General features: G+C 37.8%; 1 protein-coding gene across 1 annotated transcript; it reads right to left on the bottom strand.

Moving 5' to 3' along the window:
• Positions 1–285: 285 nt before the first annotated feature.
• slc38a8b (solute carrier family 38 member 8b) lies at positions 286–12,565 on the bottom strand. Its single transcript, XM_028443205.1, has 10 exons — positions 12,097–12,565; positions 9,343–9,541; positions 4,987–5,143; positions 4,799–4,903; positions 3,681–3,738; positions 2,883–2,997; positions 2,653–2,800; positions 2,387–2,589; positions 1,952–2,003; positions 286–479 (listed from the first exon to the last, which is right to left on the bottom strand). The coding sequence occupies exons 1-10, from the start codon at positions 12,283–12,285 to the stop codon at positions 377–379; spliced, it is 1,329 nt and encodes a 442-aa protein (XP_028299006.1). The 5' UTR covers positions 12,286–12,565; the 3' UTR covers positions 286–376.
• Positions 12,566–13,652: the final 1,087 nt, after the last annotated feature.

Raw genomic sequence — 13,652 nt, 5'->3', positions numbered from 1 at the left:
AAATATGGGTTTCTTTAATTCCTATCTGTGCTACTTTCCCAGTGTGCAGTTCAACACTGATATGAATGAAAAAAAAAAAATACTGATAAAATACATGGTGCAACACTGCACCCTGGCAGTGATCTGCAAGCACAGACACAGTGGATTACAAAATTCTACAACAACAACATTATTAATTTCAACAAAATATTGTGACTATAAATGCTGGACAAAAAAAAAGCACAGCATGTGACGACATTCTTTGTTACATCTTAGTGATCAAGTCATGCACAATCAGTTCTCCTGTACATCCAACTGTATATCCGAGTGTGCAAAAAAAAGAGGAGTGTCACATTAAAGCAGCTGTTGCAGGTAGTGGTGATCAGGAAGGACACATTCAGAATTTATTGAAAATCTCCATCACAGCAAGAGTTGTACTTTGTCCAAAGATGAAGGCTCCCACAACAATCGTTACGATGCCCCATGCTGTCAATATCACTCTGTGTGGAAAACAAAAACTGAAGGTGGTGAAGGAGTTCAATTAAAACCAGTCATGATACGCAATGTTTTTGTGTTTCTGTCAAAAAAAACCTCAAAATAAATAATAAATAAATACTAAAATAATTACTTGAAAGCAAATTCTGATGCATGATATTTTTATATATCTTTTGCGGCACAATGTCTACTTTACAAACACTGAGGGGCAGATTCACTAAAGGTTTAGGGGTCACCCCACGTGCTAATAAGGGGTTCAAATCCCAGGCAATCAGGAAAACAATTTAGCATATTTCCCTCTAATGAATATGTAAAGTAGGCGGATCTCATAAGGGGCGCAAAAAAATGGGAGGAGGAAATGCAAATAAATGAATTCAGTGGGCGCAATGCAATTCATCAAACCTGTAACTGTTTGAGGTGATTGTTTTAGTACCGAACAATAGTTCGACTGACAAGCAGGTGCAAACACACGCAGAGATCAGCTGCAGTAAATATTGACACAAAACACAGCGGAGATGGAAAAAAGACTCCAGTTAACCTTTCTAGTATAAGAAAAGAAAGTAAAGACAAGTGTGTTGGTGTAAAAGAGAAAAAGCTGGACACTCGAGGCGGCGCATGTGGAGTCTGGTGTGGTTGCGGTGCAGTCGCTGTGCGCAGAGATCCATGGATGTCGCTCCGGACGCACCACTCCAATGAGCTCCTATGTCTTTCTCTCTATGTTTTGATGGCAGGAGCATCAGGCCAGAATCAGCTGAGCACTGCTTGGGAGGGCAGACCTTCTAGATTATGGTCAGTGGATCATCTTCAAATGGTGCTGATCGACTGATTAAAAGACTCTGTTGCTGCATTAACTCAGATCAGTGGCATCAACAGATCAATAGGATGGTTTCTGTCCAAATCTGTCTGTTTTTCATGGACTGATAAGAGCAAAGTTACAAGACCTGATGGAGCAGCCACATTAAATTAAGGGGAAAAAATATCATTAGATTTTAAAGTTGGTGTTTCTAAAAAATAACAATAAAAAAAAATACAACCTTTTTTCTTTGTTTATTTTGTTTCTACATTATTAAATGTTTATGCAGCAGACAGAGAAGTCTACCCACCTCCAATTGAACTTCTTCAAATGTCATTTTGTGTTTCTGTGCACTCAGGGCGGTCTCAACCACGTCTATACGTGCACCATAAGTGCTGCAGTGTTAGTGAGTTCCCACAGCAGGTGAGGAAACAGCGCCACCAAAGGATTTAGGGACGCACCTGGTTTACCACCCTTTACTTCAGATTTTAGTGAATCCGCCCCTCAGTGCACTGATAATGCCACAGTAGCAGCTAACTTAGCCATAGTTAAATAGAAAATGTTAGTTTCATACATATTTAAATACGACTGTTTTGCAGCTGTTTTGAGGAAACAGTTCTTAATAACAATTCTTGACTGGTAAAATCCTTGCACATGTGACTTAGTGCAGTATTGTGCACTCACCTGACTCTTGCAGAGACGTTTTCAGTTTGCATAGTGAACACCAAACAAAGACCTGCAGCAGCACAACAACAAAAATACAGGTAAGTGTCAGAGACGCTATTATCACAGATGAGTCGACTACTGGAGGACAATCGTTTAAACACCATTTTTACATGAGAATCTGAAGCAATTTATGTCATTTATTAAGTTTACAGAATTTAAGTGTTAAAAAAAGGACCTATTGAAAGTGATCTTTGACACCACATAAGGAGAATACATCCTGACTTGTACTGTGACATATTAAAAAAAAAGGTTATATGCATGAGCTGTAGTGACATGATACCTCAGTACAGATCAGCCCTATTTGAACTCAGTGTTTATTACAGATCCAGTCATGAGCCGAGTGAGAATGACCAGAACATTATTCTGAGTCTTGAGCGATACGTTTGCTCGTACCAGGAAATATGAAGATAAAGAAAGCGCTGATTCCACCGATGACGCTGATGACATCACCCATGTCGGGCACAAACATGGCGATGAGAAGAGTGAGGGTGATCCAGATCACGGTGAGAACAACTCTGCACCGGCTCTCAAAGGAGTGAGTGACGATTCCTTGGCGGCGTCTCTGAACTCGTAACATCAGGTTAAGTATGACGGACCTGTTCCAAACACACTCATTATAAGTAAATGATACAACACACAAAGACTCTAAAGTCTCTCACCTCCCCAGGAGAAGAATAATAGGATAGATGGTGATGATCGATATCCCAAATAGCAGTCTGGATATGATCATGACCACATCGTTTCCAGGATAGGACATCAGAATGTCTGATGCCACTGCTCGTCCAAATGTCATGAAGCCAAACACACCTGAGAGATCAGATCAAAGATTCAGCATACTTCAGGAGACAAAGGGAAGAAGTCAAATTTATGTTTTCAGACAAAAACTCACCGGTTAGAGTGTATATAAGTAGACAGAAAAACATGGAGAGAACAGAGATGACCACCCAGTGGAAGAGCTTCTGGTTCTCCATGCTGCTGTAGATGGCAATACAAGCCTCGTGACACTACAAGACACACAGAATGACCACAACCATGGCGTCGACGGCCATGTTTTATCCTCTCAACATGTCAGACATGCAAAAACAACATAAACAGTATAGTTGTCAAAGTTAATGCCTTTTCACCCCGTTATCGCATTATCTTTTTAACTTTAGTCGCAATTTTCTTTCTTGCGTCAGGGATTCAGCGATCAGTTCATACCTTTGCAGGCTTGGTAACACCTTAAATTGTGATGCATTGTGGGAAGTGTAGTTTTTGTTGTTGTTCAGCAGAAGCCAATAATCATTTGACAGCACTAACTGGCTGTACACGCACAAAACACAGTGTGTTTGATATAGTTTGCGTTTTCATGTGGTAGAATAAGAACAAATATTTCACAAACCTTTTTAAAAACTACATGCAATGTCTCAGTTTTTTGTTTTATGCCTCTTTTAACGATATTTCACTCAGGAAGTTAAACTAACTTAACTTAAAACAAACCATGTAGAACTTGTAAATTGGCATAGATTTACTTTTGCCTTGATTAAACTAATCCAGAATATACTGCCTCTAATCCATAAACAGTATGAAAATGTTTTAAAAGAGTTCTCCAGGATTGCTCCGTTATTTGTAGTTGTCGGGTATCAAACCCATCAATCTATAATAAGCAGATTACATAGACATCTTGCAGGGCTGAAGACTGTCCTACCTGAAAGCCGAAGCAAATGGTTGGGACCACACTGAACATGGACGCCCATGAACTCACACTGGAGGCAAACAAAACACATTCACAAATGCATGAGGTACAGGCAAGGACAAGTAACTTCAGTCCTAGAGGGGTGATGTCCTACATGTTTCAGCCATCTTTGCCTAAGCCAGAGCTTCTCAAAGTGTGTTGAGGTTGGCATGTGAAGTGGAGCAGAAAAAAACATTTTCAATTTCAATTCAATCACTTAAATTTTTATTTTTTTTTTTCATGCAGGTGATTCGTTTAATTTAGTTTTTGAGTTTTGATTTATTTATGAAATATATTTATTTTTTTCGAATGAGTAAAAAACAAATACATGAAAACAAATAAATCTCAACAGAAACCTCTGTAAAATAAAATAAAAAGTCAATTTCAATATAATACACATTTGATTTGTTCGACAACAGATAAGAAGAAGCCTAGGCTTTTCAAGTCCAACCCCCCATTCTTCACCAGTAACAAACGCAAAATCTTATGAAATAAACTAAATGGGCAATACAAATTAATACGCCAATCAAGTTGTTTTTTTTTTAAAAAAAAACAAAAACAAACAAAATGCACAGGCTCCATCAACATTGTGAGATTTACAGTCTCCTTCTTCCTTTTTGTACTTTTCAAATATATATCTTTTGTTAATTTTTTACTAAGTTTAAACGTTTTATAAAGACCGTTCCACCGAATCACCCAACAAATAGATATACACATTCTTTTTAAATTAGTCAGAGCATACTGTTTAAAGTTTATTTTCCATCTAAAGTTATAACCCCCATTTTATTATAAAATATGATGTTACTTGTTCCCTGTTCATCAAATAAAAAAAAGTTATTTGTCAGGATTATTTGGGGGGCAATGGGGCACAGGTGGGGCTTGAAAGTTCATCTTCATTCAAAGTGAGTTACACCCAAAAAAGTATGAGAACCACTGGCCTAAACACACCTGGTTGGAGTGAGTTTCTTATTTCAGGCATTTTAAAAAGCAGCATTATGAGACAATCGTGTAAAAACAGGAAAACGACAAAATCATGCAGGCCAGACCAGAGATGACCACCTGATAACCCATTAGGAACAGCAGTGACCTACCCCTGGCTGTGCTCGGGGGTTATGATGGCTGTGTGCTTCTCCATCAGGTAATACTTGACTATCACGGCCACACAGAGGTACGTAGCAGCTAACGTCCCCAAAACACTGACAGGAAGAGAACAGCGGTCAGTTTTCTCTGTTCTCTGTAGCTTTGGACACGTGTGTGTGTGCGCTGTTGTGTAGCCTACCTTGTGTATTTCTGAATGCCGATTTCTTTTGGGATGGACAAAGGGAGGATGATGACGAGGCACATGATGAAGAGGGCAAAGCGCTGGTCAGTGTACCAGTGATAGGGCATGTCGGCCTCGCCCAAACCAGTCACTGACTCATAGAGAGAGATGCACACTGAACACACAGAGACTTATTTTAAACTCGTGCAGTATAAAGACATTACTGAAAAAAGCACAACAACCTTCAACGAAACTCATCAGATCTAATGAAAGCATCTCCGTGTTCCAATAACTCATTCACATTGTGCATCCAGCTACGCAGAGCAGTTTAGACTAATGTTAGTGGAGGAACAAAGATTTATCAGCATTTCTCTAAATGAAGCTCGTAGCTGTTCTGCGAGAGTATTAAAAATGCTACATCATCATAAATGTGTGATGGGTGTCCCAACACACATTGGGGAGATGAAAATTGTACGGATTGCGGCTTCGAGTCAAATGTTCAGTCTGACAAGGCTCAAATTCCAAGAATAATAATAATGCAGATGATTTATAGTTGAGTAGGTAATATTTAGATGTGGGAGGATGTTTGTTGATGTAATCAAAGCTTTTTCACTAAACACAGTATTATGTTGATGGTGATCAGAGACAAACAAATAGATCTTTTCACCTTTAGAGCTGCAATCATGGGCTCTGAGACAAGTTTAAACAAAACGTTTATTCAAATGTTTGAAAAGTGTGCTCTACCATCTTCTTTAATTCTTCCATGCATCCATCTTTGCTACCAGCGTAGCCTGTCCATGGCTGATAGCTCAGACGTTACTCAGGATACAGGGTAGGAAATAGTTCACCGGTCCATGATTCTATTAGCAGTTCCCAGCACTTTTATCCGTGACTTTTCAGGCATTTTACGATCTGATTCATTTCTAATTTGAAGTTGCAGTTTATTGAAACAGGCTTAGAGTTTACTGCGGTTTAATGCTCCATTTCTAGGAAGTTGCATATTTTGTAGTTCATATAATTTAGTTTATGATAAGTGAACTAAACTTGGTCAAGGACAATGTGTTTGCATTGGAGGAGGGCAGAAGGAGGTGTCACAGATTTTCTCACTCACAAAATAAAGCGTTAACTTGAAAACCAGGGCAAAGGGCTTTTGGACAGAACCTGTATTTCTATTCTATTGCAAGAGGAATCATTATGTTGTCTCCAAGCACATTTTTCTGCAGTAGCTACGGTCACAGCTGAAACACTAAACAGAAAACAAGAAAACCTTTAAATACAAATATCTCCTGTGGTTCTGTTTTTCCTGCAAAAGGCAAAAATAAGAAATGCGCAATTTTTTGTAAAGTCTTAGAGGTCGACCGACATATCGGCCAGCCAATATATAGACTTTTTTCAATATAGGCCGATTTTATTAAAAATTTTTTTTTAGCCATTAAAGGAAAAAATATAAAAATATTAAAATAAAAACCATTCATTCGGATGTATGAATATACAACAAAAAAAGTAATAATCGCATGTGTAGGGTACAGGTAGAATCCAATGGGCTTACAAATAAAAAGCTGATATAATAGGATAAAGATATAATATAATAGTGCCTGATCAAATCTCCTTATCCTATTATATCCTTAATAGGATAAGGATTTTTGTTTTACTTGGTTGTGTACGGGTGTATTTAAAGTTCAATAAATGTTAAGAGTTCTATTGGTGCAATGAAAAAAGGTCCGCACAACTGCGTGATTAGCTCCCAATTTCAGTTTTAATCTACAACAAAAAACCGTGAAGTTTCGGCCTGACCGCCCTTCATCAGTTGAGATATGAGTGCTTCAATTGTCTTTCATAATCAATGTGCTTTAAAAAATAAAGTATATATATTATCTCAAAGGAAGAATGGGAGAAGTATTGTCGATCTCTATGGAAATGTACCAACTCACTCACATGGAGAGAATTAGTTTGGAAATGCTCTGTTAGATATTTTATTACTCCAAAACAGAAATCATTCTCAGGATCAGACTCCAAATGTTGGAGGCAGTGTGGGAACCAGGATGCCAATCATCATCACATTTTTTAGGAATGCCAGCCAATTAAGATTTTTAGGTCACTTCTTCACAAAAAGATGGAGAGCATATTTATCACGAAGATACCTTTCAATTTTCAAACATTTCTCTTTGGAAAGGTGGACTTCCATTCAGGGCACTTCAACAAGTACTTGTTTAACATTCTTATAACAGCAGGTAAAAAGACTATAACCAGACACTGGCTGCATCCCGACTCCCCCTCGGTTGAAGAGTGGGAAAACATAGTCAATGACATTTATATCATGGAAAAAAAAAAATCACATTCTCCCTCATATTACAAAGAGAAAGGTTTACCCAGCTTTGGTCAAAATGGAAGTAAGCTATCTTAAATATAAATGTGTAAACAATTTGTTGCTGAAATGTCTGTATGTTATGTGTGCACACTCCTCAATTGTAAATAGTTATTAAAGTAAAATACTCAAAAAATTGGAAAAACAATGGAAAGGGGTATATGGAGAGAAAAGTGTTTTAAGTAAGTCATGTCAGAGACATTTTTCCTTTTTATTACTGTTTGTTTAATATATGTAAACATGACTGTTAATGTGTAAAATGTCCTTGAACCTTTCATAAAAAAAAAAACTATATCAGCCTCAAATATCGGCCATCGGCTGAATTTTTTTACAAAAAAAAAAATTGGTATCTGCATCGGCCTTTGAAAATCCCATATCGATCGACCTCTATTTGGCACCACTGATTCTTTTTTAGTAAATACAAAAGCATCACTTCATATTGTGGTTGTCTGATGCAGCAAAGGCTTTGTTTATTGAATCACAAAAATATATTTATTCTGCTTATGATGATAATTCAATAGAATGTTTGTAACAGAAAATTAAAGGGCATCATGGGAAACACTTCTCTGCAGGATATTCTAATAACTGAATCAATTTAAAAACACATTAATAATCATACTAAGGGACTCATTGTGGATGAATCCAATGAACCCAGGTGCTCATGTCCGGCCCTGGAGAGGACTTATCCCGCACGTTACAGATGATCCAACACACCTGAGACTAATGATTGTGTCATAACGCAGCTCTACAGAAAGCATTCGGCTACACTAAAGTTTTTAGTTGTTTGAACTTCAGAAGTTTAGTAATGGCAACAGGCTGAGCCACACTTTAACTCTGTGACTCATTGTCCAGATGGAGGTTTTTTGAGCGTCTTTTTTGGCTTTTTAATGTATTTTAAAATATATATAATGGTAAAGAATTACAAATGTCAAACTTATTGCGATGTTGACAGGGCAAAAAAGAAAAATGTGTTTATTTTTAGTTTATTTGTGGCGGATAAATCAAAGAACTGTGAATATGAATTGTGCCACCAATATGGTACTTTATCACAAATCCACAGACAACCATGAAATAATACAGCCTTTGTTTGAGAATGATGAACCCTGTTCTTTAACTATTTCTTCATTCCCACGCAAGCACAGGGAGAACATGCAATCTCCACACAGATAGGACATAAGTGTTTACCTCAGGGCTTGCTGTGAGGCAGATATGCTAACTACTATGCCACCACGCTGCCCTGCATTACACTGAAACTCTGTGACTGTGAAATGAAAGGTGAAATGTCTTTCAAAACTTTAACTCATTATCCTCAAATATTACTAACACAGTTGACCACTTATTTTTTTGTACCTTTGTTTAACCAGGAAAGTCTTTTCCACAGAAATTGTAACTGCACAAAGAAGTGCACTGAAACCTGGGCATGTTGACCAGCTTTCTGCATTTATTTCTTCTTCTAGACATATACCTCAGTTAATTTGCACTAAAGTCAAAGTTGGTTTAAAAGCCACAGGCAGATTGTACGTTATTTTTTTATTTTAAGTTGTTGGCACATGGCATGTTAAAGCCAATGTTTTAAGTGTCAATTATGCCAATAAAATATATTCCTCACATAATGTTCTCATGAAGGTGTACACATTTACAGATTAGTTGTTTCTTAAGTCATACTGTATATTAAAAAACTTTAATATCGGCATACATCGTATCGTGACCTATGTATCGGGATATGAATCGTATTGCCCATAATATATATATATATATACTGTATATATATATAGTCAACTATCATTTTTTGAATGATAAACATTGAATGGGGTCGAATTGACCCCAAAGATAATAGGAGTGTTAGGTGGTCCAGTCATCCTAACTAAGCCACCATTATTTAGATATGGCTTTGCTCACGATTGTTCAAAATGTCATTGTGATTTGATAATGACGTGGCTCCCCATCAAATCACACAGTTAGGATACAATCCTACCATGTGCGTACCAATCGCTGAATGAAAGCCTTACATTTCTCCAGCTGGTCCTGCACCACCACCAGGAAGGCCACGCTGATCATGAAGAGGTTGAAGCAGAAGCAGACCTCACAGAGCTGTCCCACAGCTCGTCCACACACCTCTCTCACCACATCCTGATACGTATTCTGTCTGCTGACGGACGAAGCGTAGCCGAGGATGACCAGACCGCTGATGAGGAACACCAGAGACACCTGGAGGGGTATTAAAAAGAGGAGCTGAGAGGAAACGCCATTATTATTATGGATAGAAATAAGGAGGATGATAACTATTAAATCCTCTCTCATCCTGTGAATGGGAACATTTCTGAGTGCTGAGAATAGAAACTAAAACAAAGAACATGAGGTGCCATGGTCAAAATGCTTGATTTGTCTGAAAAAAAACAGTATACATATAAATAAATTTAAGTAAACGAAAGATTGAACAAAATGCTCACCTTAAATCTAACATGTATTGGCAAGTTTTCTTTGGAAAGAAATGTAATTGTTCAAAAATATGAAGTTAGGGTTTATGATCGAATTCTCAAAGATAAAATGGAGATCAAAAGAAATACAGTTCAAAGTTAGAAGAATAATAGTGATTTACTGTGTTTTAGTATTTTAAACTTGGTGTTAATGTACTTAGTGGATAAAGACAACTGTTGAATATGAGATTAGGGTTCAAACATGTGACATGACCATAATTAATGTCATGAAGTCGTCCCTATTCCTGGAAAACCTGCAGCAATCCAAGGGTGACATGTAAACAAAGCAATGACCTGGACAGTCCTCAGCTAAACCAAAGGCTTCATTAGAGCTTACCTGTGAAAACTATATGTGCCCCTTTCACACTGAGGGTAGGCAGCCGCCCGGTGTGGTGAGTCCTTGATGTGAATGCATGAGCTGTGTTAAAAGTTTCAGGCTTAGGACCTGGAGGGCCACTGTCCTGCATGATTCACGTGCCAATGAGCCGCAATCACGAGTAATGAAGCGGGAAGACATTCAAACGTGCAGTTCTGTGGTCCTTAAAGAGTAACTAAAGCCCAAGGTTTTTTTTGGCTGACGTGTTTCTAGGCTGGAAATTCAACAAATACCTTGACTGTTGGTGGCGCTCCTGGATCAAGACACGCTCAGTCGCTCTCTAGGTTATTGTTTGTGGTAGGGATGTCCCGATACAACTTTTCACTTCCGATAAGATACCGATATTGCTGCCTTGCGTATCGGCCGATACCGATATTGAGCCGATACGATCATCACAAATCATACACACTTTTTTTTTTTTTTATTACTTTTATTAAAAGGCTTGATAAAGTGGTGTTACTCAGACGGAGAACAATAGTCAACAACAGTAGGTTACTTTGTTGTAGTGTGAACCACAGTCACCTATGGATAGAAGTGCTGGAGTGGAAAATTTTATCGGAGAGCTTATATCGGTGATTTTAGATGCAGTCCGATAAAATCCAGTATTTGTTTTCTGGCTGATATCGGACCAATATCCGATATCAATATCAGATCGGGATACCTCTAGTTTGTAGTGGATATAGTGCTTTTTCAACATTACTAAGGCAGAAATATTCAAAGGTGAGATGATGATGAACAGGAAGCAGGCACAGGCTGCGGGTGAGGTGCTCCACTCCAGTTTTTATAGGAGGGGCGGGGCCAACAGAGGGGTGGTTTGTGATATAAGAAGCCACCAAAATGTCAAAAACCACTATTCTCAGCCAATACTAAATTCAATTGTAATCGCCGGATGTCACCCAATAGAAGGCAGCAACTCTTGAAATACGACAAATTTTAATGTTTTGACTAAAATGTCAAAAGTTGGACTAGAACCAATAAACAACACGACTTCAAATCTAATTACTAGGGGTGGGACGATATACAGATTAAATAATGATGGTTTTTATGCAGGTACATTTCTAAAACCTGCAGGACTGAGGCCCCTCAGTACTAAGATGGACACATGTGCAGATTAGAATTGATTCTATCAAACATAAGACTGTTGGTCCGTGTCGGTCACATGTGTCAAACTCATGGTCCCGGGGCAAAATCCAGCCCTTTAGAGCATCCAATTCAACCCAAAGCAGAAAGCAAAAAAAAAATCAAAGAAACCATGAATCGTTGTATAAATTACCAACTAATTCAGTTGTAGATATCGCCAAAATAATAAACAGAATCATATTTAATGAAACTCCACAATATTAGCAAGGCTCACATTTTCCCCTTGCTTATATCACAGAATGGAAGTCATTTTTAATCTGAAATTGTTAAAAGAACTCAAAATATTTTATCTGCAATTTTCTTCAAATTATTCCGCAAAATGTCAAATAACATTAAAAAAAAATTTTAAAAAAAGAAAATTTGATTTCAGCAATTCAAAAATAGAATTTAAAAAAAAAAAACCTCATGTAGCCAGTATACTACACGTGAATAATATTAGTAAACTACAAAGTAAATGAACGTAAAAAAATTAAATAAATTTTTTGTTGTTGTTGTTGTTGTTTTGTATTTGGGACATATTATGGGTAGTACATGTGTTTTTTAGTATTCAATCAAGAAAAAATATTTCAATCAAAGAAAAAAGTTAAGATCTTGCAGGGACTGATATCTGTCACTTATTGCTTGGATATTATCAGTGCCTTACATGTTGTATAATTTATTTATATGTGGAAGTGCAAATTAGAGCACAATAATAATTAAATTAGGAATATAAACTGCTCCGGCCTGAATAAGATGAGTTTGTCACGGTCCTTTGGTGTAGGTGGACTCACCAGCTCCACACTGATGGCGGTGTTCACTCCTCCAGCCTTCTCAAAGGCCCAGGGGAAGTTGAGCAGTCCGGCTCCCAACGCAGACTTGAGCATGATGAACACAGCACCAAACGAACCCAGCCGTGGAGGGTCGGCGTGGGACGCAGACCGAGCCAGCAGGCTGATGCTCTCCCGGGCCAGCTCCTCCATGGTCGCAAACCCTCACAACCAGCTCCCCAACCGTCACAGGAAGTGGACCCGGACCCCAGGTAGGAAACACACAGGGACCAATGAACCTGCAGGACACGTGCTTCGCTCTGTTCGGTCACCTGTGGCTCCAGTGGCCTTAAAAACTCAGCCTCAACACCGGCATATATACAGCCAGGTGCACGCGCTCACATGGGGAAAGTGGACCGTGAGTGTGTGTGTGTGTGTAGCATTTCACTGTGCGCCGACAAATGTGTCACCAAAGTGACTAACGTGTTCAATAATGTCCCCCGTCTGCCTCAGAAGAAGCCTCCTTATTTAAAAAAAGAAAGAAAAAAGAAGAAGCCTCCTTATTTAAAAAAAAGAAAGAAAAAAGAAGAAGCCTCCTTATTTAAAAAAAAAAAAAAGAAAGAAAAAAGAAGAGGCCTCCTTATTTAAAAAAAAAGAAAAAAAGAAGAAGCCTCCTTATTAAAAAAAAAAAAAAAAAAAAAAAAAAAAAAAGAAGAAGCCTCCTTATTTAAAAAAAAAAAAAAGAAAGAAAAAAGAAGAAGCCTCCTTATTTAAAAAAAAGAAGAAGCCTCCTTATTTAAAAAAAAAAAAAAGAAGAAAAAGCCTCCTTATTTAAAAAAAAAAAAAAAGAAGAAGCCTCCTTATTTAAAAAAAAAAAAAAAGAAGTAGAAGAAGAAGCCTCCTTATGAACTACTAGAATAATATCATTAGAATAGGCCAGAAAATAAAAAAATAGCAATAATAAAGAATAGGTTTGCTACGGTAAAAAAAATAAATAAAAAATGAAAAATACAGAAAGAAAAAATATTTTAGCAATTAAAAAAATAGCAAGTGTCTATTTGTACGGTTGCCATACGGACAACCCATGGTGCTATTGGTACGGTTACCAAAGTACACGTGCGTAACCTTTTAGGTAGGTTTAGGTTTAGGGTAAGGCTTAGTCACGCGACCTAAACTGACCTATCACGTGACCTAAACTGGCCAAATACGAGTGCTGCGTACGAATAGAGTGTCGGTATATTGATACGGCAACCGTACGGATAGCCACTGTCTAAAAAATTATAGCCTAAGTATGCTACATGTGAATAATGAGTATAAACAACAAAGTAAATGCACTTACAATACATTTGTAAGTAAATGTTAGTGTTTGTGTTGACTCGTGCACAACTATCTAGTCTGTTTATTAAAGGGCAGAGAGCGCCCTCTACAGCCGCCATAGATGTACTGACAACTCTACTGTCATCTAGGTTTGCCCTCCAGAAAGTTGACGTTTTTCGACATGTGATGTAAACCTTTGAAATTAATTGCATTACAGAAAAAGTGTTGTGTATGACACACACAGATGTTGAAACTACAAAGGG

This window comes from Gouania willdenowi, chromosome 3 (assembly GCF_900634775.1).
Source record: "Gouania willdenowi chromosome 3, fGouWil2.1, whole genome shotgun sequence".
In the NCBI taxonomy this organism is placed as follows: domain Eukaryota; kingdom Metazoa; phylum Chordata; class Actinopteri; order Blenniiformes; family Gobiesocidae; genus Gouania; species Gouania willdenowi.
Note: the sequence above shows the minus strand (reverse complement) of the source record. Positions and strands in the feature narration are given on the sequence as shown.

Bases quoted from the DNA above. Each gene is read 5' to 3' on its own strand.
- slc38a8b (XM_028443205.1), bottom strand. From the start codon at position 12,285: ATGGAGGAGCTGGCCCGGGAGAGCATCAGCCTGCTGGCTCGGTCTGCG. The intron at 9,542-12,096 runs GTGAGTCCACCT...ATACCCCTCCAG, and splicing joins CCGCCATCAGTGTGGAGCTG to GTGTCTCTGGTGTTCCTCAT. The intron at 480-1,951 runs GTGAGTGCACAA...TTTTCCACACAG, and splicing joins AACGTCTCTGCAAGAGTCAG to AGTGATATTGACAGCATGGG.